General features: G+C 48.8%; 1 protein-coding gene across 1 annotated transcript; it reads left to right on the forward strand.

Annotated features, from left to right (window-relative positions):
* The first annotated feature begins 24,184 nt into the window (after positions 1–24,184).
* Positions 24,185–25,119, forward strand: LOC109758123 (uncharacterized). Its single transcript, XM_020316968.4, has one exon. It carries the CDS (start codon positions 24,265–24,267, stop codon positions 24,877–24,879), a length of 615 nt encoding a protein of 204 aa, XP_020172557.3. The 5' UTR covers positions 24,185–24,264; the 3' UTR covers positions 24,880–25,119.
* Positions 25,120–25,553: the final 434 nt, after the last annotated feature.

Consider the following 25,553-nt stretch of genomic DNA (forward strand, 5'->3'; position numbering starts at 1 on the left):
AGAGAAGAATAGGCGATATCTGGTGATCAAGGGGGGGGGCTTGCCTGATTGCTCTGGCAAGTAGGAGGGATCGTCGACTCCGTAGTCGAACTGGGCAGCAGCAGCGTCAGTCTCGTAGTCTACCGAAGAGAAGAGGGGGAAGAAACAGTAAATATAATGCAAACATAAGCACGACGAGACATAACATGGCAAAGCGCAGCGATAGGAGTGTTCTAACGCAGTGCTACACGATACTGGCGAAGGGGGATAATATCCGGAAAGTTTTCCCGGAGTTAGGCATTTTTGGACAGATGAAACGGAGGGGGAATGTTGCGAGTTCGATAGGTTAGGGAGGTGTGGTGGACGAACGGACTGCGTATTCGGATTCGTCTCGTCGTTCTGAGCAACTTTCATATAGAAAACATTTTCATCCGAGTTACGGTTTAAAAGATATGAATTTTCAAAGTTTTATTTGAATTTCTGGAATTATTTGAATTTAGCAAAAATGAATTATGACGTCATCATGAGGTAATGCTGACGTCAGCAGGTCAACAGGTCGGCTGACCGGTCAAACCAGACAGGTGGGTCCAGTGGGACCCACATGTCAGCCTCTGTTAGTCTAACAGTAATTTAAACTAAACTAACAGTCTAATTAGAGGGGTGGGCCCCATATGTCAGTGAGTGATTAGTTAATCTAATTATTTTTATTTATAAAACAATTGTTAGACTAATTAACAGAAGGGGGCCCGCATGTCAGTGGCTGGGGGCCGCCCAGTCAGCTCGTTGACTGCGGTCAACAAGTCAATGGGGGACCTGGGTCCACCAGTCAGTGGCCCAGGCGGTGCCACGTGGGTGCCACGTCGGTGACGTCGCCGGAATCACGCAGGCGACCTTTCCAGCGGCGGAAGTTCGCCGGAGTTGCTCGGATCTCCAGCACAGGGCACCATTCCGCGCGTTTTCGGTGGCGTTCGAACGAGTAGATCGTCCCGCGTCGATCTAGAGTGATCCCAGGAGCGGGGGTGGCCGGAGTGGAGCTCAACGACGACCGCGGGCGGCGCCGGACTACGGGCATCTCCGAAAACCACGCTATGGGGTGCGTTCTAGCTAACAAACGACGCTAGCGGGCTCTACGGACCTCCGGCAACTCGACGGAGGCCACCGCTTGGCTCGGAGATGGACGGGGTGAGCGCAACGAGCTCGCGGACGAGGCCGCATGCGGCAATGGCGACGGCGGCACCGCGAGCCTTCTACGGTGTATGAGGAGGAACCAGAGGAAGGAGGAGGGGGTGGAGGCTTACGGCACGGCACACGGAGACCCTCGAGTGAACGGGAGCGCAGAGGGGAGGCGGGATGAATCACGGCGGGCGACGGCGACCGAGGTTGGGTAAAAGCTTGACCCGGCCGCTGTAGGGCACCCCAGCTCGTCCTGAAGCGCGGGGTCGACGAGGACGACGTAGAGGGAGCTCGGGGACATCGGCGGCTCGACGAACGGTGGTCGGGGCCACGCCTACGAGGCTTCGGCGGCGATCTCGCTCGGGCGAGGGGAGGACCAGAGAGAGAGAGAGCGGCCGAGATGCAGAGGGGAGTTGGTGGAGGTAGGTGGGGAGGAGGCCGAGGCGTCGAGGGGAGGGGTCAGTGGAGGCTGGGGCGCTGGCGATCTTATCCCCTCCTCGACGCCGGGGAGGGGGTCCGGCGGGGACGCGCGCCTGTTCCGACCCTGGTCGGGGGAACAGGGAAGGGGAGAGAGCGACCGGGGGAGGGGGGGAACGGGCCGGTTCGGCGGATGGGCCAGGTGGGCCGGCCTGGCTGCGAGCTGGGCCGTCTGGTCCAGGGGGGTCATTTTCTTTTCTTTTTGTTTTACTTTGTCTTATTTTTTTCTTTTCTGTTTTGGCTAATTGTCTGGGCACCAAGTGAGTTTTGTAAAATATGATAGCTGGCCCACAAATCACAGCACAATAGACCTTACCACCAAAAACTAGTTTGGGGTAAATATCATTTCATATTTATTTTGTATTAATAAAAAGGTTATTAATTAATGTTTTCAGCCACTGTTTGAGGATGTTTAAGTCACCTATCAAATTTCAATAATGTTCTTTACTATTTTATCATAGCCTCTGATTTATCTACTATTTATTGAACATTTTAGTTTTAGTATTTGAAAACTTTTATTGTTTGCTTGATTTTGAACTTTGAATTTTGATCCGGTTTTGAACTAACGCAAGATTATCAACACTAACAGAGGTGACGTGTCATCACTAGCGTAGGTTTACTGTAGTATAATTATCCGGGCGTCACAATTCTCCTCCACTACAAGAAATCTCGTCCCAAGATTTAAGAGGGAAGTAAGGGGGAAGGTTCGGGTTACGAAATTCTAGGGAGTGTTCTTGGTCTTGGTTGTCCTTCTCGAAGAGGTTGATCCATTACATTGATGTCTTCATTCTGCTGTTTCAGGTCATCATGATAAAGTTGTCGTCCTTTCTTCGGGAACTCCATCGTACTTACAACAGAGTAAGGGGGGTAATCTAGAAGAACGGACCTCTGCAAGGTTTACTATCTGGTCAATATCATCGGGGAAGGTGGCGGAAAGTAACTCTCGAACTAAATCTTAAGAAAAGCCGAGAGCAAGTAAGAAAGTACCATGAGAAGTTTCAAACGGGTAGGCTATCGTTCGAAGCCTGAAACAGAGTGAAAAGGGGTTCAGAGCAACGGGAATAAGTATTGTGTCCGATACCAGAATTGATCACTTGGGACGGTGGCCCGTGAATTACATACGAGGCCACGCGCGAGGAATAACTTTGGGAACAAGGGGTGTACAGGAGAGTCAGGTTTCGATCTTGTGGAACTGTGGGTTATGGGCCCACCATGTGGTTTTTCTTTATAGGAGCAGTGACATCTTGCACGGTCATGATAGCAAGGCATGTCAGAGAATACCCTGTCAGTTATGCCGGCAACACGTTGGTACCAAGGGCGAGGGACGAAGAGAACCATTTTCCTGCTCGTTAAAACGAGGCGGACCCTTAGGCAAAGTTCTCGTCCATCGGTGGTTACCGAAATGTCACCAACACTAGTAACAGGGTCTTACTGACAGAGTTGTACACCGAGGTGTTTACATAAGCAGGAGAATATTACTGCTTAGATCATATAGATCACCAGAAAGGTTAAACCTAACAATGGAAAGGAAAATATGATTATCGGATTAAACAGAAGAATGGAAAGGAAAAATGTGTTTAAACACATATTTCAAGGGTATATCCTTCCCAAGGACAAGCAGAGCATGATATCCATGACATGATATAATGTAGAAAACTCTTTAGGTACGGGAGAGAATTTTCATGACATTACCCATACAACGGTGTTTGGATAATTGCGCAGGAAACATTTAGAATTGTGCTTCAAATGTTCCCGTTGAAAATCAGAGTACCATAGACATGCTTCGAGATAGCATTGACATGGTCAACAGGTGAAGATCAGACTTTGGAAACAAAAAGGATCCATCAGGAACAACTTATAGAATAAGTCTTACAATTTCCTCATGGAAGAATAGCTAACCTTGCTAAAAGGGAAAACTTATAACAATAGGTCCTCCCGCCAGGTGTGCTAGGTATCATCACCTTACCGGGTCATAATTAGGCCAATGTTATAACTCTTGGAAATATGTTCCAACCATCATATCTGACCGAGATTCAGATCTGATTGGTGTCAGGATAACTTAGACTCAGGATGCCTGAGAAGAAAGGTGCAACACAAATTGTCGAAACGACATCGGAGATTCTCGGGAGATGAACTATGGAAGCGAGTTCCGGACAAGGGTTCATCATTACATCAAGGAGAGGTGAGGAGGTGACTGATTGACTCAGCGACAATCCATTGAGATTTCCAAAAGATTCCATCACTATGTGAACAAGGAGATAACATTAGCTAGATCGAATGACTTAATGATGTATGCTCGAGGAAAACATACACAGTTAAACATTGGTTGAAATGTGCACCCGAAATATGGGCTAGGTAGCACAATCAATGTCCGAATGATGATTCATTAAGCCATAGGCGTAGAATGAAACTATAGACCAATAACTTCAAAGCAATAGGGTTGCTAGAAGTTTAGAATTTACACATCACAGACCATTGGTCGGTATTCCTTTTAGAAACAACACGGGGACCAAGAAAGAATGGTGATGGGGAGAAGTATCACTGTACCAAGATGTCATACGAGGTGGTGAAATTCTTACGACATACTTGACATAAAAGATGGTAATACTCCAAGGTAGAACATATCATAAGCTAGATAGCAAGGAAATCAAGGTACAACACAAAACACGAACAAGTTTGTGTTGAATGGAAGGCGATAAAATGGTCGATGATAAAACAAATCATCGAGGGCAAGGCTGGTATTTCTCATCCAGAATTCGATAGATATCTTGGAAGAGCTCAGAATGTTGATGATGTTCACGACACATTTGTAGCGAGAATTTATGAAGAGGTAATCGATCGGCGATGACATCAAGCCAAAGGAATGATGAAGCGAAAAGTTATTGGAACCAGGGGTACGACACAAACTCGAAATCAAGCTTGCTGTTCAAGGCGAAATGATATGACGAGGAAAATCGACGTAAGTTTAGCTCAGCGTCGAAGGTGGTGCTCCGGGAATAAAGACCAGGTAGCACAGTTAAAATCGGCACGATAATAACATAGCCGAGCAGGCTAGGGATGACGTGATCGAGTACGAACTCGTAAACAAAGGAGATTATTAAGAGTTGTTTAATCATGATGCGGACTCGATTCAGTTATCGATGTCCTTGAGTGTTTAATAACTCGGAGCCCGTGAAAAATTGGAATCCATGAGAATGTAATACTTGATGGAGAACTCATAAGAAGTTATGCAGTTCCGTGATAATCTCGAGATACCAGGGGGTAATACTCGACGACAAACCAAAGTAGAGGTTGGACTGGGGTATTGCTCTTACAGAAGACAAGTGCTTAAACTTGTACGAGAAATGGTATTTAAAGGAGAACATGGTCGGAACGACGTCCACGGATACCAGATGAACTTATTACAAGGGGACAATTATTTTAAGAGAAGCTTCCATGATAAGGTATACATCGTGTCCATGGGCATGAACACAAAGTTCAAGGTCGACTCCCACTTCTTCAATGCATAACCTTTCATTCACTTCTCGCGTTTGATGAAGTTGCAGTGTGGAAAATTTTTATCTGGCAAAATACCAGAAGAGTATGACTCATGAAAACTTTCGAGTTCACACGTATTATGAAAGGCATAGGTTCAACCCATCAAGGCATCTTAGGAACATATACCACAAACTTCGGAGTAAATATTACAAGCTCGAAAGAAGAGCATTGTTCAAAATCAGATGATACAATTTACCAAAGGCATTATATACCCATGGAAAGGCTCACAAGGTTATTCAATAGGAAGGACATTGTCGGATAAAATCCAACAAAGGAACCGATGGTCCACAAAGGATCTGATGTGAGCATCAGTACTCAACCAGAGGAAGAAGAATGCCAGGAGATCTGATTATAGAAACAACTGACTAACTCAAAGTTCAAATGCAAAAGAATTATGATTTCCAACTCAGGGGGGTCAGAAGCAACGCTCTGATCAAGGATGGATAAGTTGAGTAGGCTTAGGGGTACAATCGATGGCAATTTGATAGGTCGAGATCCAGCTCACGTTTAGAATGACGTCTGAGCCGGAAGAATGAATTCTAGGATATGATTGAGGATTGCGAGCATTCGCAACAAATTGAATCAACGGACTCAAAATGATAATGACAAGAGATGCCAATAAGATTACGAGACTTATGGGATTAACCATAATGCAAGCAAACAAGAATTTCAAGAGCAATAGGCTCCTGAGGATTTTCAGAAGATCGAATAGTATTTTGAAGACTAGTGTGGAATACTTGAATCAACTGGGGATGACCGGATACTCGGTACGTGCGAGAATTATTCGTAGGGGTATTCAGGTGATAAAGAACAGCAAGGCAGTAAGCTCAAAGGATTCTCGGAACAACAGAGAGAATTTCGGGGTATCTTGTAATAACAAGATCAACTGGGAAACATTGTATGAATGGTGAGTATACGTGGTTATCCATAGGAGTTTATCGATGAAAGAGAATTGCAAAAGCAATGAACACAAGTTCTCGGGTTATCAGCGGAGAGTATCTTCAGGGTCTTCACGTGCAGCAGACGATCATCAGTAATAAAGGGCTCTCCGGGTGAAAGTGATAACGAGATCCTAATGTTAGATTTAGTAAAATTCACTTAACCCGAATAGAAGAGAGATCAGAGTCCCAGAGTATAGACAAGGAGTAAAAGATCCTAATACCACCCAATGGTGACGTGGGCCCGTAAGCCACACAGTCATGTTATTAAAAGTTTTTCAATGACTAGACTCGACTTCGGCCAAGGAGTTGGAAAGGGGGATTCCTACAGGCAGTCGGCTCTGATACCAACTTGTGACGCCCCCGATTTGACCGTACACTAATCATGCACGCAAATGTGTACGATCAAGATCAGGGACTCACGGGAAGATACCACAACACAACTCTAACACCTAAATAAGTCATACAAGCATCATAATACAAGCCAGGGGCCTCGAGGGCTCGAATACAAGTGCTCGATCACAGACGAGTCAGCGGAAGCAACAATATCTGAGTACAGACATAAGTTAAACAAGTTTGCCTTAAGAAGGCTAGTACAAAAGTAGCAACGATCGAAGAGGCAAGGCCTCCTGCCTGGGACCTCCTAACTACTCCTCGAAGCCGAACTCCATGTAGCATCATCCTCGGGATCTCTAGCTCCTGAACTCCAGCATCTGGTTGCGACAATCAGGTATAGAAAGGGGAAAAGAGGGAGAAAAGCAACCGTGAGTACTCATCCAAAGTACTCGCAAGCAAGGAGCTACACTACATATGCATGGGTATATGTGTAAAGGGGCATATCAATGGACTGAACTGCAGAATACCAGAATAAGAGGGGGATAGCTAGTCCTATCGAAGACTACGCTTCTGGCCATCTCCATCTTGCAGCATGTAGGAGAGAGTAGATTGAAGTCCTCCAAGTAGCATCGCATAGCATAATCCTACCCGGCGATCCCCTCCTCGTCGCCCTGTTAGAGAGCGATCACCGGGTTATATCTGGCACTTGGAAGGGTGTATTTTATTCAGTATCCAGTTCTAGTTGTCATAAGGTCAAGGTACAACTCCGGGTCGTCCTTTTACCGAGGGACACGGCTATTCGAATAGATAAACTTCCCTGCAGGGGTGCACCACATAACCCAACACGCTCGATCCCATTTGGCCGGACACACTTTTCTGGGTCATGCCCGGCCTCGTAAGATCAACGCATCGCAGCCCCACCTAAGCACAACAGAGCGGTCAGCACGCCGGTCTAATCCTAAGCGCGCAGGGGTCTGGGCCCATCGCCCTATGCACACCTGCACGTTGCGTACGCGGCCGGAAGCAGACCTAGCCTAGTGGCGTTCCAGTCCAATCCGGCGCGCGCCACTCAGTCGCTGACATCAAGAAGGCTACGGCTGATACCACGACGCCGGGATACCCATAACTACTCCCGCGTAGATGGTTAGTGCGTATAGACCAAATGGCCGGACTCAGATCAAATACCAAGATCTCGTTAAGCGTGTTAAGTATCCGCGAACGCCGACCAGGGCCAGGCCCACCTCTCTCCTAGGTGGTCTCAACCTGCCCTGTCGCTCCGCCACAAGTAACAGTCGGGGGCCGTCAGGAACCCAGGCCCACCTCTACCGGGGTGGAGCCACCTGTCCTTTCAGCCCCCTCATCAGCATCACTTGCGGGTACTCCTCGAGCCGACCCGACTTTAGTCACCACATGTGTCATGTATATAATGTATATAGGATATACCCGTGATCACCTCCCGAAGTGATCACGGCCCAGTAGTATAGCATGGCAGACGGACAAGAGTGTAGGGCCACTGATGGGAAACTAGCATCCTATACTAAGCAGTAGGATAGCAGGTAAGGGAAACAGCTGTAGCAACAATGACAGGCTATGCAACAGAATAGGATTAACCGAAAGCAGTAACATGCTACACTACTCTAATGCAAGCAGTATAGAGAAGAATAGGCGATATCTGGTGATCAAGGGGGGGGGCTTGCCTGATTGCTCTGGCAAGTAGGAGGGATCGTCGACTCCGTAGTCGAACTGGGCAGCAGCAGCGTCAGTCTCGTAGTCTACCGAAGAGAAGAGGGGGAAGAAACAGTAAATATAATGCAAACATAAGCACGACGAGACATAACATGGCAAAGCGCAACGATAGGAGTGTTCTAACGCAGTGCTACACGATACTGGCGAAGGGGGATAATATCCGGAAAGTTTTCCCGGAGTTAGGCATTTTTGGACAGATGAAACGGAGGGGGAATGTTGCGAGTTCAATAGGTTAGGGAGGTGTGGTGGATGAACGGACTGCGTATTCGGATTCGTCTCGTCGTTCTGAGCAACTTTCATATAGAAAACATTTTCATCCGAGTTACGGTTTAAAAGATATGAATTTTCAAAGTTTTATTTGAATTTCTGGAATTATTTGAATTTAGCAAAAATGAATTATGACGTCAGCATGAGGTAATGCTGACGTCAGCAGGTCAACAGGTCGGCTGACCGGTCAAACCAGACAGGTGGGTCCAGTGGGACCCACATGTCAGCCTCTGTTAGTCTAACAGTAATTTAAACTAAACTAACAGTCTAATTAGAGGGGTGGGCCCCATATGTCAGTGAGTGATTAGTTAATCTAATTATTTTTATTTATAAAACAATTGTTAGACTAATTAACAGAAGGGGGGCCCGCATGTCAGTGGCTGGGGGCCGCCCAGTCAGCTCGTTGACTGCGGTCAACAAGTCAATGGGGGACCTGGGTCCACCAGTCAGTGGCCCAGGCGGTGCCACGTGGGTGCCACGTCGGTGACGTCGCCGGAATCACGCCGGCGACCATTCCAGCGGCGGAAGTTCGCCGGAGTTGCTCGGATCTCCAGCACAGGGCACCATTCCGCGCGTTTTCGGTGGCGTTCGAGCGAGTAGATCGTCCCGCGTCGATCTAGAGTGATCCCAGGAGCGGGGGTGGCCGGAGTGGAGCTCAACGACGACCGCGGGCGGCGCCGGACTACGGGCATCTCCGAAAACCACGCTACGGGGTGCGTTCTAGCTAACAAACGACGCTAGCGGGCTCTACGGACCTCCGGCAACTCGACGGAGGCCACCGCTTGGCTCGGAGATGGACAGGGTGAGCGCAACGAGCTCGCGGACGAGGCCGCATGCGGCAATGGCGACGGCGGCACCGCGAGCCTTCTACGGTGTATGAGGAGGAACCAGAGGAAGGAGGAGGGGGTGGAGGCTTACGGTGCGGCACACGGAGGCCCTCGAGTGAACGGGAGCGCAGAGGGGAGGCGGGATGAATCGCGGCGGGCGGCGGCGACTGAGGTTGGGTAAAAGCTTGACCCGGCCGTTGTAGGGCACCCCAGCTCGTCCTGAAGCGCGGGGTCGACGAGGACGACGTAGAGGGAGCTCGGGGACATCGGCGGCTCGACGAACGGTGGTCGGGGCCACGCCTACGAGGCTTCGGCGGCGATCTCGCTCGGGCGAGGGGAGGACCAGAGAGAGAGAGAGCGGCCGAGATGCAGAGGGGAGTTGGTGGAGGTAGGTGGGGAGGAGGCCGAGGCGTCGAGGGGAGGGGTCAGTGGAGGCGGGGGCGCTGGCGATCTTATCCCCTCCTCGACGCCGGCGAGGGGGGTCCGGCGGGGACGCGCGCCTGTTCCGACCCTGGTCGGGGGAACAGGGAAGGGGAGAGAGCGACCGGGGGGGAACGGGCCGGTTCGGCGGATGGGCCAGGTGGGCCGGCCTGGCTGCGAGCTGGGCCGTCTGGTCCAGGGGGGTCATTTTCTTTTCTTTTTGTTTTACTTTGTCTTATTTTTTTCTTTTCTGTTTTGGCTAATTGTCTGGGCACCAAATGAGTTTTGTAAAATATGATAGCTGGCCCACAAATCACAGCACAATATACCTTACCACCAAAAACTAGTTTGGGGTAAATATCATTTCATATTTATTTTGTATTAATAAAAAGGTTATTAATTAATGTTTTCAGCCACTGTTTGAGGATGTTTAAGTCACCTATCAAATTTCAATAATGTTCTTTACTATTTTATCATAGCCTCTGATTTATCTACTATTTATTGAACATTTTAGTTTTATTATTTGAAAACTTTTATTGTTTGCTTGATTTTGAACTTTGAATTTTGATCCGGTTTTGAACTAACGCAAGATTATCAACACTAACAGAGGTGACGTGTCATCACTAGCGTAGGTTTACTGTAGTATAATTATCCGGGCGTCACAAAACTGGAGGCGGTCTGGGACCTACATGGAGAGGGGACGGGTCGAGGCGCCGCAGGAGGAGGCCCAAACGAACCACGACGGGCCACGCCGAAGTTCCGGATGGCTGAACTTGATCTGGGCGAATCCGGCACACCGCCGGAATGAGAGCGCCGCCACACTCCTAGGGCGTGTTTGGTTGCCCGCATGCAGCCCAACCAGGCCCGCGTGGGATATGCGCGGCCTGTTTGGTTGCCTGGGCTGCATGCGTTTTGTGGCCCGCACGGACCTTAAAGTAGGCCTCAGCCTGGCCCGGCGGAAACTGCCGAATCAGCAGTTTCTCGCGAGCCTGGCTCGGCACGGCCATGCGAGCAAGGGAGTTGCACGCCTCGGGCAGCGCGGGAGATGGAGGGGACGTCTCATAACTCCCACCCCCTCCCACCACTCTCCTGTCACCACCCCGGTCGCACTATTCCCACCGCTCCCTCTTCGCCCCTCCCTCTCCGCCCCTTCCTCTCCTCTCCTTCGATGGCTCCGCCTCGCCCACCGCCGCACCTTCCTCTGACCCCCATCGACCAGCGCATCGCCAGCATCCAGGAGCGCTGGATGGCCGGGCTCCAAAACTCGGGCAGGGACCTGGCATCGGCGATGCGAGCGTCGTCCCCCATCTGCTGCCGGCCAATGCAGTGCCGACCGTTCCTGCTCCGCCGCCGATTCCGGACCTCGTGGTCCTGGGCTGTGCTGGGCGCCGTCCACGGAGCCGCCTCTTCTTAGGACCCCATTGGGCAGGGGGTTTTCTTGACCCCCGTCCAAGGGTTTTCTCCTGTCGGCGGGCCGTCCTCCTCGACCTCCGGCGTGGCCATGAGCACGGGGCCGATGCCGCAGGCCGTCACCAGGGCCGGCTCCTCCTCCGCTCCGCCACCTCTCTCCTTCCCGCCGGGGTTTTCACCCCGGCCTCGGTTCGCTGCGACTGCGCAAGCTCCGGTGAGTCAAACCCCCTCAATGCTTTCTCGTAGATGTAGATTAGGGGTTTATTTCTTACGCATGTGCTAGTACTTAGTGGAATAGATAGGATTCGAGCAGATCCGATTGGATGCGATCCCGATCGAATCCAATTGGACTGATATGTTCTTGTTTCCTACAGTGTGTGTCCTAGGATAATTTTCTTCTGCTACTGCTAGTGTGTCCTAGGATCTGTGTTCATGCTAGTAGATGTTTTCATGCTAGAATCCCCAATGCTAGTGTGCTTTGCAAGGATCTGTGTTCATGGTAGGGTCTTTGCTAGGATCTGTGTTCATGCAAATGGCATGTTCATGTTCAAGCTAGGATCTGTGTTCATGCAAATGGCATGTTCATGTTCAAGCTAGGATCATGTTCATGTTGTTGTTCATGTTGCTACATACATGTTCAAGCTAGGGTTTGTGTTGATTGTTATACGTGCATGTAGTAGGACCATTTTAGGATGCTGCCAAATGTGCATGGGTGCACATGGGTGCTATTGGCACTTGCTGTTGCTATTTTTAGATGTTTTCATGCTTAGGATAGTGCACTGATGAGTGGCAGTTGCAGAAAAGCAGATGCCACTGATCAGTGGGATTTGCTCATGGTCAAGTACCACTGATCAGTGGCACTTGCTGTTGGCAAATGCCACTGATCAGTGGTAGTTTCCCGTGAGCAAATGCCACAGATCGGTGTTAGTTGCCCATGAGCAAATGCCACTGATCAGTGGTAGTTGCCCATGAGAAAATGCCACAGATCAGTGGTAGTTGCCCATGAGCAAATGCCACTGATCAGTGGCACTTGCTGTTGGGCAAGTCCACTGATCAGCGCCACTGATCAGTGGCATTTGCCCAACAGCAAGTGCCATTGATAAGTGGCATTTGCTCATGAGCAACTACCACTGATCAGTGGCACTTGCTGTTGGGAAAGTCCACTGATCAGTGGCATTTGGCCAATAGCAAGTGCCATTGATAAGTGGCATTTGACAAAGAGTTTGTGCACTGATCAGTGGCATTTTCTCTTGGGCAAATGCCTCTGATCAGTGCCATTTTGCAAAGAGTTTGTGCACTAATACTTGTCATCTTACCTGACAAGATATTGAAGAGTGACTGGGATGTGGTGGGTGGAGGAGCTCAGGTGGTGGCCGGAGCTAAGGGCACCGAGAATTGCATCCCCACGAACAGGTGGCTCAGGACAGTGGACCTACCTGGCAGGATCGCCTTCATGAGCCTGCCTCGTTCAACGGGACAATCTCCAAGACAGGGCCACAAGGAGGGGGCCCGGGAGCCACTGTGCTTCTACCAGCAGATCAAGGACAACGAGGACCTCGCCATGCTCGTTGTCCCTCGCAAGTTCGTGGAGGTGATGAACACCTGGCTGGTCATCAAGCGGCTCCCGCGCGTGGTCAGGCTGTCGGCGAACAAGCGGTGCATGTTCTGGGTGCAGGTCCAGAATTTTGAGGGGCACATGGTGCTTGGCCGGGGCTGGAACTACTTCTGCCGCCGCCACCGGATAGTCCCCGGCAACCTTGTCGTTGTGCGCATCTCAGGACTCGGATTGAAGGTTCATATCTACAACCACGACTCCTCGGTCATGTGCAGGTTTCGTTGCAGCGGGCACAACTGCGTTGGTGACATTGAGCATGCTATGTAGTTAAGTAAGGTGTTAGTGTTGAACTTTTATGGTGTGTGGCTAGACTTATGGTACTTGTGCTGGGAACTTGTTCATATTTTGGTCACGAGCAGCACCCTAGCATGGAGCAGGGAAGGAGGATGCCCCTGCTATTAATCTAAGTAGTTTGCTGTCATTTCCTTGCTTGCTTTGTTTGATTTCATTTGGTTGCTTGCTTTGTTTGATCTCATATGTGCTTGCTGTTGTGCTGATCATGTGGTGGTAAGGCCACCACATTTGAATGGGGTGAGCAGAACACAAACTATGTTTGCAACCAAACAGCTGAAGTTTGCATCTGCTCACAACCTAAGCACAAAAACGGCAACCAAATAGCAGGGGGGGTAAGTGCCCCTCCATGCGATGCAGGCAACTAAACAGGTTGCATCTGCTGCATATGAGGCTGCATATGAAGAACCAGGCTGGCTAGAGATGGACATGCAATGCAGCTACTGTTGCAAACTGGAACAAAACACACCCCTATTGAGTTGCCGTTGTTGGCTGCTACACTGTACCCACGGCTTTCATCCCTCCCTCCCGGTCGACCGCGATGGGAAGCAGTGGCGCTTCGTCCGCGTCCGTTGTGCACGCTAACATGGACGACACATCGACACTAGTGAATCCCTAGTGAAACTGCTCCTGCCGCCCACTCCCTCCCAAATCCATCTCTCCCACTCTGTCCAGAGCACCCACATCGCACACCCCCAGCCCCCAGCCCCCCACCGGCGGCAGCTACCAAAGCCCTCCGCTCACCTCTCTCTGTTGACAACTGGGCAAACGCGGTTGGTCGACGCGTCGAGGCACTCCCAACTACCACGCTGCACACAGACCACAAAGGACCGCCCGATCACCGCCTCGGCCCATGAGCTCCAACTGCTGACCATAAAGGCCCACCTGTGGTGGAACCCACCCAGTGGACGACGAGAGCAACTAGTTAACGAGCGCTCCTTCAGGGGCCTCGCAACGATCAGCTCCACCCTTAGCCATTCGCCACGTGTCACGCTCTGGGCTCTCCCACCGGATTTTGTTTTTTATTTTTCCACACACGTTTTGGCTTTTTTAGTGGGTTTTTTCCGGGATTTTTTACGTTTTGGTTTTTCACCGGTCTTCCTTAGCTTTTTGATAAAAAAATTGCGCAAAAAAACGTGTTTTTCCCCTTTCGCGAGTCACGCTTTTGCTTCTGGGAGAGGCACGGTTTTGCTTTCGCGAGAGTCACGACCGTGCCTCTCGGAAAGGAAAAAATGTGTTTTCTGTTTTTTTCCTTTCACGAGAGTCACGGTTTTGCTTCCGCGAGAGGCACGGTTGTGCTTAAGCGAGAATCACGGCCGTGCCTCTCGGAAACAAAAAAATAAACGCATTTTCTGTTTTTTTCTTTCGCGAGAGTCACGGTTTTGCTTCCGCGAGAGGCACGGTTGTGCTTTTGCGAGAGTCGCGGTCGTGCCTCCTCGGAAACGGAAAAAATGCGTTTTTTTTCTTCCACGAGAGTCACGATTCTGCTTCCGCGAGAGGCACCGTTGTGATTCGTGAGAGACACGGGCGTGCCTCTTTCGGAAAGGGAAAAAACCCGTGCTCCCGGTTCGGTTTTTTCGTCCGGTTTTTCGTGAAAAAATGTTCGTCGAAACCTATCAACATGGGATCTAGTTTTGAAGATCTCGACGCGAGGAATCCAACGGTGAAAGCGGTTCGAGATTTGTACGCACGATTTAAGAGATAAAACATTTTGAATAAACGGATCTACGAAAAAAGGGAACACTCACAGGTTGCGACAAGTGGCGCACATGCAGCACGCCACTTGTCGCAACCTGAGGAGGTTGGAGTGATCTTTGCAACGAGTACTCCTCAACTAGTGATTTCGGTGGACGACCAGGTCAAAGTGAATTGCCCAAATCGAAATCAACTGCCTCAATTGATTCTCGTCCCTTTAAAACTAGGGAGCTTAGAGCATCTCTAGCAGACCCTGTATATCGTAGACCCGCAAAACTCGTTTACAGTTCGCGGAAAAACGATTTTGCGGGCCGGCTCGCGCGGCGGCCGAGCAGACCTCGCATAATGGAACTGTAAAACGGAATATTCGCAAATATTCTATTTTACAGTTTTGCTATTTAAAGTGTTAATATCGACTAGAGGGGGGTGAATAGGCGATTTTTATGAAAGTCTTCGAAGGACGCAAGATCTTCGAAGACAGACAACCAATTAACACCTATACGATATGCAGCGGAAGGTAAGCTACACTAGACAAGCCTATAGTCAAGTAAACAGTACAATGAAAGCACGAAGACTAAAAGCAGCTAGGTAGAACAGATCAGAATAGGAAGACAGTATGAAGCCAAATATGCAATCAGAGAGAATGACTTCCATCTATGAAGCCTAACAAGACAGATAAGCAATGACTCCACGAAGCTAAATAGTAAGTAAAGGATGTAAAGGACGAAGTGATAGAACTAGTTGCTTGATGAAGACAAGGATTTGGTAGACCAGTTCCAGTTGTTGTGACAATTGTACGTCTGGTTGGGGAGGCTGAGATTGAACTTAGATGACCATGTCTTCACCTTATTCCCCTTGAGATAAGGACACTTAGTCCTCGCCCAATCACTCTGGTAAGTCTTCAAGGTAGACTTCCAAACCTTTACAGACTTCGTTCACCAGCGATCCACAATGACTCTTGGATCCTCAGAACGTGATGCCTAACCGGCTGGACGATACACAGTCCTCAAGTGTAATAAGTCTTCAGATCACGCGGACAGAAAGACTTCAGTGACGCCAACACTCTTTGGGCTTTGGGTGTTTTGGGTTTTGTCCTTGCAAGGATTCTCTCTCAAAGGCTAGGGAGGTGGGTTGCTCTCAAACGACAAAAGCCGTGTACTCACTCTGAGAAGCCACCAATTTATGGTGGATGGGGTGGGCTATTTATAGCCAGTAGGCAATCCGACATGATATGTCTGAAATGACCCTAGGTCACTAAGGAACTGAAACGTGTCAAACGGTCGGATTCCAGACTCACACGGCAGCTCGACTTGGGCTACAAGTCAAGCTGGCTCATCCAACTCTGGATAAGATTTTCTCTCATTGTATTCACTCGAAGACATAGGATTTGGGTTGAGCATCACATCAGTTTCTCTGACTTTGTTCACTTGTACCCCACTTAACAGTTTGGTGGTTCCTATGACTCAAGAAAGAAGAAAATGAAACTATGAAATAAACTATGTCTTCGCACTCCATTGTCTTCAATGAATGTCTTCACACGTCATCTTCTTCTACGTGTATGTCTCCGCGAACCTCCATTGTCTTCAATGTATTCATACATTTTTAGGGGTCATCTCTGGTAGGTAAACCAAATCAATGAGGGACTTCTACCTGTGTTATCCTGCAATTCTCACAAACACATTAGTCCCTCAACCACGTTTGTTATCAATACTCCAAAACCAACTAGGGGAGGCACTCGATGCACTTACAGCTATGCGGGGTCAGCTCGGCCGCAACCCGCACCAACCCGCAAATCTGACGGGTTTTTATCTGAATTTGACACATATGCCACATATTCAAAATTATTAATTCAGTATAAGATAAAATGTCTATATTACAATACAACAATCATCCAACTTACAATAATTATTGAAATCACTGAAGCAAACTAAATAATTCAATACAAAACTTGTCCCGGATACAAATCACACATGAATTAAATGAAATGAATGCAAAATTGGAATGTGTTACCGCCCAGCCCTTTGACAATGGTGCTCAATGAGATCCTCCTGAAGCTGAAAGTGGGTGTTTGCATCTTCAATCTTCCGGTTGGTCTGAAGAAATGCTCTAATGCGTTTAGGGTCTCTAGCTGGTTTGACACGGCTACCCACATTGTTGTAGAAGAACTCCAAGTTCACTCCTCTCTCATCTTCGAGAATCATATTGTGAAGAATCACACAACATGTCATGATGTTTTTCAGGGATCGCTTGTCCCAAAAACGAGCAGGACCACGAACAATGGCAAACCTAGATTGCAAAACCCCGAATGCTCTTTCAATATCTTTTCGGGCTGCCTGTTGTACCCTTGCAATTTCACATTGTTTCTTAGTTTTGGGCTCTTTGAAACTCTTGACAAATGTGCACCAAGAAGGGTAGATACCATCTACAAGATAGTACCACTTTGTATATTCATGCCCATTGATAGTGTAGTACAAGCAAGAGCATCACCACTAGCAAACCTAGCAAACAAATGAGACCGTTGCAACACATTGATATCATTGAGAGTACTCCGCATACCAAAAAAAGCAATGCCAAATCCATAAATCCTCGTATGCTACGGCCTCTAGCACAATTGTTGCATCACGAGACTTGCCACAATACATTCCCTGCCATGCCTTCGGGAAGTTTTTCCATGTCTAATGCATACAATCAATTCTTCCTAGCATGCCAGGCCAACCTCTTCTTTCACTTGATGCCATCAATTTTTTTGTGTCTTCCTCGTTGGATGCCTGAAGATATTCAGGACCAAAGACATAGATGATCACTTTGGCAAACCTACGCACCAACTCAATTGTAGTACCTTCACCAATGCAAAGGTACTCATCGGCATAGTCAGCCGGAATGCCGTATGCAATTACCCGCATAGCTACCGAGATTTTTTGATATGCACTAAATCCCTTCAAGCCCGCGGCATTTCTTCTTTGAGTAAAATACCGATAATTGGCCTCACAAGCTTCCACTATTTTTACAAAGAGGGATCGGCGCATTCGGTACCTTCTCCGGAAGAGGTGCGGCGGATATGTTGGATTGTCCGCAAAGTAGTCTTGCATCAACATATCGTTCCCGAGATGGCGATTGCGAGGAATGAAAAGACGGCTAACGGTCGATCCTCGCCGTCTCTTTCGGTTCTCATCGTCGTGCTGCTTCACGGCGAGGGCCATCACCAACATCTGCTGCCGATGGTTCTCAAGCAGCGTCTCAACATCCTAGTCGTCTGAATCGGATGAATCCTCGAGCAACAACCTGTAGTGAGGGCTCAATTCCATCTAAAATCACAAATACGAACGCCGCATGAACCAACTATGCATATCGCATCCGAAAGCACAAGCACAAGTACTAACCGACGGCTCGGGGAAGTGGCTCTGCAGCGGTCGATCCCTGGGCGGCGACGGCGTCTCGGGGCGGCTTGGCTCGGCGGATCCGGGGAGCCGGTGAAGCGGCTAGGTAGAACCGGGTGAGGGGCGCCCCGACGGCATGATTCCGTCCGTAGATATGGCCGGAACCGCCAGCGGCGGGCGGGCTGAACCGATGGCGGGCGGCTGCGGAAGGGGGTGGGGAACGCGCGTGGGCTAGAATGTCCCTCCCGCCAACCGCTTTTTTGAGATACAGGGCACCGTCAGGTCGAGGGGGAAACCTGTGTTTTCGCGGGTTGGAGGTGGGATTTTACCGTGCCCCTCAAAAAAAATTACGGGTCTGACACGTTTACAGTGTTTGATCAGGTGGCTTTTTTCGCGCGGACCCATATTTTGACGGTTATTTTGCGGGGAGGGGCATTATACGGGGTCTGCTAGATATGCTCATTTCTAGTAAACCCTGTGAAAGGGTCGAACCCGTATAGTTCCGGCGAGTATACGGGTTCAACCCATTTTTCTTGCCAGAACAGACTCCGTATCCTGGGCCCGGCCCGTAAAAAGTTTACCGTGGCCCGAAAAAAGACACTTCTCCACCGCTATTTATGCGGCTTCACCGCTTGGATACGGGTCAAACCCTATCCGCCTCCGAAGCCACTCCGACGCGATTCTCCTCCCCCTCCGCCCCAATTTCTCGCCGCCGGCGAGCCTAAAAAAAGCCCTAGCGACCCTTCCCAACCCATGGACGGCCACGGAAGTGGTGGGGATGACGCGGAGCACCGCCGTCGCCGCAGGCAAGCAGGGGGCGCGGAAGTGGCTCAACTATGGGAGCCGGCGGCCGCTGGCGTTCGATCGCCATGAGCTCAATGAGTACAGGCGCGAGCTCGCGGTCCACCGTCGCGCCCCCTCCGGCTCCTCTGCCATGGGGAGCTCGTCCGCGGGCACCTCGAGCTCGCGGCTCACTCTGGTCAAGAGAGAGCCGAAGGAGCTCGGGCAGCTCGCTGTCAAGATCGAGGCCGACGCGGACCCGCCGCATCGAGGCGTCATCGCCCCGAAGACTACCTTCCCTCGGGGAAGGAGGACCACCTCGAGCGCGCCATCATGGAGCGCTCGGCGGGGGAGGAGGAGGAGACCGACGCGTGCTGCCACCGCAAGCTCGAGATCGAGGAGATCTTCCTCGAGCAGGGCGTCGCAGACGCACGCATCCATGAAGGTGAACCCGCGCGTCATGAAGGCCGAACAGGCCAAGGTCTGGATCGACCTCGACTCCAACGAGGACTGAGCTCCTCCGTCGCGTCGTCGCCGCTGCACCCGTCGATTTTGGTAACCTAGGCTTAGGTACGCTACATGGTCCGCAGGTCCCCCCTATGTAGTACTATGATGTAGTACGATCAACAACTATCTATGATGTAGTATGATGATCAACTATGTATGATGAATGTCGTTGCAAGTTTCTCCCGCGAATGTTTTTTTTAATTTTACACTTTCATATACGGGTTCTGATCTGCAGCGCACGAATTCGCCCCGCACATCTGATGTGCAGCGAACTGTAAACGCGTTTTTCAGTTCCGACTTTTACGGGGTCTGCTAGAGATGCACTTAGTGCTATAGAGGATTACATGGTATTTATAGCTTACATGGAGGAGAGATACAAGTAAAAAGGGAGGAAGTGGACTTTCCTGCCAGAGCAAACCTCGACACATGGTCCTAGATAAGTTGAGTAAATGAAAGGAAAGAGAAAGCACGCTGGGATCACCAGCTTCAACCTCACCTGGCGCAGCTGGAGACGGCTGCGTGCCAATAGCTTATCTTTCTCTAATAATGAAGCACGCTGTGCTTCTGTCGGTTCACGTCACTGTATAAAATTATCTCCTCCCGTATCTCTGGGTGATACTAATTTTTTTTGTCCACCCCCATGGTTCGCATCTCGCTAAGAGAGCTACGTAGCATGGCTAGCACGGTAATTCATTCAATGCATCTAATTTCACACTGAAATGTGTATATATGAAGTACATCTGTATCTTGACGAATCTAAGAAAACTGACTCAGGACGTAGGGAGTACTTTTTCCTGTATAATAACATTAATAACACGCACGAATTTGAGTATGTAAATCCTTATCGGTCTGCCCAGGGCATGTATGTCAGTATGTGCGGGTGCACTACCTGGGCATGCAGTCATACTTATTAGATCAGCCTTGATGTTTCGCTGACGCTTCATCTTTCTCGTTAATTAATTTAGTTTAAAGGAGCAACCGGTAGGTACTTGCTACAAATGCATGATCCCGACGCTGCACCAACAACCGTATTTTTCAGTTAAAAAATGAATAGTTTAATTTATCTACTTTAGTGGCAGATACACTATGTTTCTTTTTCTTCATCAGCAATATAAATCATCTGTTTTGCAAAGTTTTAAATAGCGGCTATAGCGCCGCTACAGCTTATAGAGAGCACACCACTAAAGCTAAGTACTTTTAACGTTAAATTGAAAATGGATGCTAGTACCTCGCTAATTTCTGCTACATCCTCAAATTTGGAGGCTAAACTACTGTTTGGCAAAAAAATATCTATTTTTTTGAAATCATGTCGCAGCAGACCATATTTATATCTCACGGAGCAACAAGACCGCTTACCACAACCCTATCCTATTCATTCCTCACCAAAATAGATGTGGTGACCGTTGATGTCAGAGGAGGGACCCAAGTGAGATCCACAAATCTCTAAATTTGTCTTCTTCTTCCTTTTTTGTTTTTTGATAGGGTTATGATGTAATGGCGCAAAGCTTGGTTATTGAATTTTGAGGCCCGATAAATGCTTTTGGTTTTTTTTCCGGGCTGAACATGTGTATGTCAATATGTGATATATCATATATGATGCCTGATGTTGTATGCTTATTTTTTTTGTGATTTAAACAAAAAAACTCTTTTTTTTCTCGAATACGCATAGCGTGCGTATCATATATTAAAGAAGATAGGGGTAAAGAGCCCAATCCACCTGGCAGTGTTGCAGATTACAGACGCATTGTACACCACCACAGCCTACCAAATGCTCCCGGCGAACTACTCGCCCCTAGCCCTCGCCACTTCGGCGAAGCGCACCTCCCAATTCCCTTTTAGCTTCCCAGCCTGTTACCATCTTCTGCCTTCGTCCACTGTCCGTGTCGCAAGGATCGGAACCGATGGCGAGGCTCCATCGAAGACAATGGCATTCTTGTGCTTCCATAGCTCCCATATGGCCAGCGTGTATAGCGTATGTATGTCCTTGAGGCTTAGCTTCACTATAATTCTACTATAGTTTTTCAGATATAGCTTATTAGTGAAGCATGGCTAAATGGCATAGCCCACTATTTAAACATCAGATTTTTCTCTCATTTGCTATTTGCAAGTTAGCGAGAATGCAACATGCGTCATGGACGACCTGGTTGGCCACGGCGTCACCGGTGGAGGAGACTCGGAAGTTGATAGTGCCTATGGCAGGTGTGTGTGTGGGGGGGGGGGGGGGGGGGGAGGGGGGGTGTCACCGACGCCGGAGAAGAGTCTGAACTTACAGGAATGGCAGGGGCAGCGGCAAGGCAATGAAGGGGGTGGTGGCAGACGGCCCGGCCGACGTCGGGGTGGGAGGGGGGGGGGGGGGCAAGAGAAGAGGAAACGACGATAGCGGGACGAAGAAGATGTTAGGGCAAAAGATCGAGTTCCACCAAATCTTTTTTCAGGCTACTTGCACGCAGTTGGTCTTGATTTTTGTCCATACATCCATGGCCAGGGAGCTAGATATGTTTCTCTACGTGAGTGGCAGATATATTTCAGTTTCTTAACCAGCAATAAAATATCCGATGTTGCCTATATATGCATGGCCAGGGGGGTAGGCCCAGTGGCGGAGACCGGACCCAGGCCGGGGAGGGGCCTGGGCCCGGGGCATGAGGATTTATTTCTTCAGTGACTGTAGCGATTTTACACTGTTGAGTACTGTAGCTATGAAGCAGGCCCGGGGCGCTGTGTTAGCCTGGCTCCGCCCCTGGGTAGGCCGATGGCACCGTTGCTCCAAACAATACAGGCACACTGAACCACCAATATTGGCAAGTCGGCAAAGCTGGTCGATTAATGGGGCTCAAGCTATACGTGCATGCATAAGAGTACACAGGTATTTCAACAGAATCCATGCGCGCCAGCATGCACTTCCCCTGCTCCGGGCGCCACGGCGCGGTCCTAATTGCTTTTAAAAACATATAATCACCTTTAATACATGAAATATAGTATTGTAATCGATTCAAAACCTTGGCCGACAAGGCGATATGACTTGTCCTCAGCCTGCCCGGCTGCGCGTTGTGATTTTGACCTGACAAGCTCTTCTATGTGATCGCGGCTGTAGCATCGCCCAACACGCTAATTCATTCAATGCATCTAATTTTACACTAAAGCATATCTACATACATCTGTATCTAGACAAATATCAAACAATTGATTTAAGTATAATAACATTAATGACCTGCACGAATTTGAGTATGTAAACCGTTATCGGTCTGCCTTGCGGCATGTATGTAGGTATGTGCGGGTGCACTACCTGGGCATGCAGTCATACTCAGCCTTGATGTTTGGCCGACGCTTGAATTTTCTCATTAATTAGTTTAGTTTAAAGGAGCAACCGGTAGGTACTTGTTACAAATGCATGATCCCCACGCTGCACCAACAACCGTATTTTTAAATTTATCTACTTTAGTGGCAGATACAATATGTTTCTTTTTCTTCCTCAGCAATATAAAACATTTGTTTTTGCATAGTTTTAAATAGCGGCTATAGCGCCGCTATAGCTTATAGAGAGCACACCCACTAAAGCTAAGTATTTTTAACATTAAATTCAAATTGAGCGCCAATACCTCGCTAATTTCGGCTACACCCTTAAATTTGGAGGTAAACTACTGTGGCAAAAAAATCTAGGCTTTTTGAAATCATGTTGCTGCGGACCATATTTATACCGTACAGAGAAACACGACTTCTCGCAATCTATCACAACCCTATCATATTCATTCCTCACCAAAATAGATTTGGTGACCGCTGAGGTCAGAGGAGGGACCCAAGTGAGATCTACAAATCTCTACATTTGTCTTATTCTTCCTTTTTGTTTTTGGTATATATATGATGTAATTGGGCAAAGCTTTGTTATTGAATTTTGAGGCCCGATCAATGCTTTTGTTTTTTTTCTGACTAAACATGTCTATGTCAGTATGTGATATATCATATATGATGTCTGATGTTGTATGCTTATTTTTTCATGATTTAAACAAAAACTCTTAATGGGGCTTAGCTTCTCTATAATTCTAGCGAAATGATAAGTGCCACACGTCAAGTCCGTGACACTCCGGTCCTGACTTTTTCGATGGCAATTTAAGCCACGCAAGGATAGCAAATTCTAGTGACACACGGCAAGTTTCTGTCAGACTAAAGCACGAAAGTTGCCATCTTCGTGTCACTAAACTTGCCATAAAAAACGTTCGGAGTTGACATGTGTTCGTACCTTGACGTGTGGCACTTACCAGAGTCCTAATTCTACTATAGCTTATGAGCAAAGCATGGCTAAATGGCATAGCCCACTATTTAAACTTCAGATTTTTCTCTCATTTGCTATTTGCAAGTTAGCGAGAATGCAACTTGCAGTCAAGGACGACCTGGTTGGCCATGGTGTCACCGGTGGAGGAGACTCGGAAGTTGATGGTGCGGATGGCGGGTGGGGAGGGGGGGTCACCGACGCAGGAGAAGAGTCTGAACTTAGAGGAATGACGGGGGCAGCGGCAAGGCAATGAAGGTGGCGGTGGCAGACGGCCCGGCCGACGTCGAGGTGGGAGAAGAGGGGCAGGAGGAAGAGGAGACGACGATAGCGGGATGGAGAAGAAGTTAGGGCAAAAGATCGACTTCCACCAAATCTTTTTTGAGGCAACTTGCATGTAGTTGGTCTTGATTTTTGTCCATACATACATGGCCAGGGAGCTAGATATGTTTCTCTACGTGAGTGGCAGATATATTTCATTTTCTTAACCAGCAATAAAATATCCGATGTTGCCTATATATGCATGGCCAGGGGGCTAGGCCGATGGTACCGTACGTTGCTCCAAACGATAGAGGCACTGAACCACCAGCTATATTGGCAAGTCGGCAAAGCTGGTCGATTAATAATGGGGCTCAAGCTCCCAGCAGCAGTACTACTCTCCCAGGTGGCCAAGCTAGGCTCCCTCCTTATTCTCTTCCTTCTCGTGCTGCTGGTGCCTGCCTTCCTCAGGGTCCCCTATTACAACCTCCTCTTCAACGCCATTGTCCTCGCGCTGGGCATCCAGGCCGGCCTCCTGCGCCGCGGCAGCACCATGACCTCTTCCGACCCTATCGCTGACGAAGACCGGCACGGGTCTTCCCGGACTGGTCAGGATGTCACGCCTGTCAGTATCGCGGCTTCACCGTTTCAGAGGGCTAGATCAGTCCGTGTCCATCACAACGACCAGACGGCGGCCGCAGATGATCAGGCGGTACCTGCCTTTGGAGCAAGTAACATAGTTGACCTGAAGACGAAGACCAAGAAGGTGGTGCTGACGATGCTGATGAAGAAGTGCCCGTCGGCGGCGAGCATCTTCTTCCTCAGCGCGCTGAACGGCAGCCGAGTCAGCGGAGAGAAGGCATCCGAAGAGAAGCAGGAAGATCGTAAACTCGACGTGGAAATGACTCGGCAGGAGCTGTTTGCCAACACGGAGAGGTTCATCGGGAACTTCCGCAAGGAGCTCAGGATGCAGAGACAGTAGCTCTCGAAGCTAGCCCAAAAACCTAAGTTGGCTTTCCTTTTTCTTATTATAATTAGGGTGATACTTGATAGGCACGGTTCGCCGCGCCGGTGATATCAGGCTTGTCCGTTGCTACTAACTTTTTGTTGTGTTGCGTGAGGAAAACATGAGGTGAGTGAGATGTGCCTGTAGTTTTGGTAATAAGGATTGAGGAAATGCACTTTAGCAGTTCAACTCTATCATAAAGTAGTCCAGCTTCCAGGTTACATCTAGACCTGCTATACAATCTGAGAGAGATGTATACTGTTCAACTTTGTTTATTTCTACAGGTCCGAGAGCTTCGTTGTTCAGCCGTCATGTTGAGGTGCTGAGATGCAGTGTCAGTACAATCTGCTATAGGTAACCTCTTCCATACGTTTTAGCTAGCCACAGGAGCAACATGTAAACAGGACAACACGAGTATCAAAGGTGAGAGGAGAAATAATATTTAGTGAATAGAAGTTCTACAAATGTTCCTGCAAAACAAAAGAGGAGAAGGGCATGTCATATAGTACATGTGTGAAATCTGGATGTGGGTTAGGGATCGAGAACTTAGAGGTAAAGAACAGATGCTTGCTTAGCAAATGGCTATACAGGTTATCAGTGGAGACCGAGGGTATGTGGGTATAAATTTTGCGGAATAAGTACTTACGCAC

Source organism: Aegilops tauschii, chromosome 6 (assembly GCF_002575655.3).
Source record: "Aegilops tauschii subsp. strangulata cultivar AL8/78 chromosome 6, Aet v6.0, whole genome shotgun sequence".
Lineage (NCBI taxonomy): Eukaryota > Viridiplantae > Streptophyta > Magnoliopsida > Poales > Poaceae > Aegilops > Aegilops tauschii.

Excerpts from the sequence above, each read along its gene's own strand:
- LOC109758123 (XM_020316968.4), top strand. The coding sequence starts at position 24,265 with ATGGGGCTCAAGCTCCCAGCAGCAGTACTACTCTCCCAGGTGGCCAAG.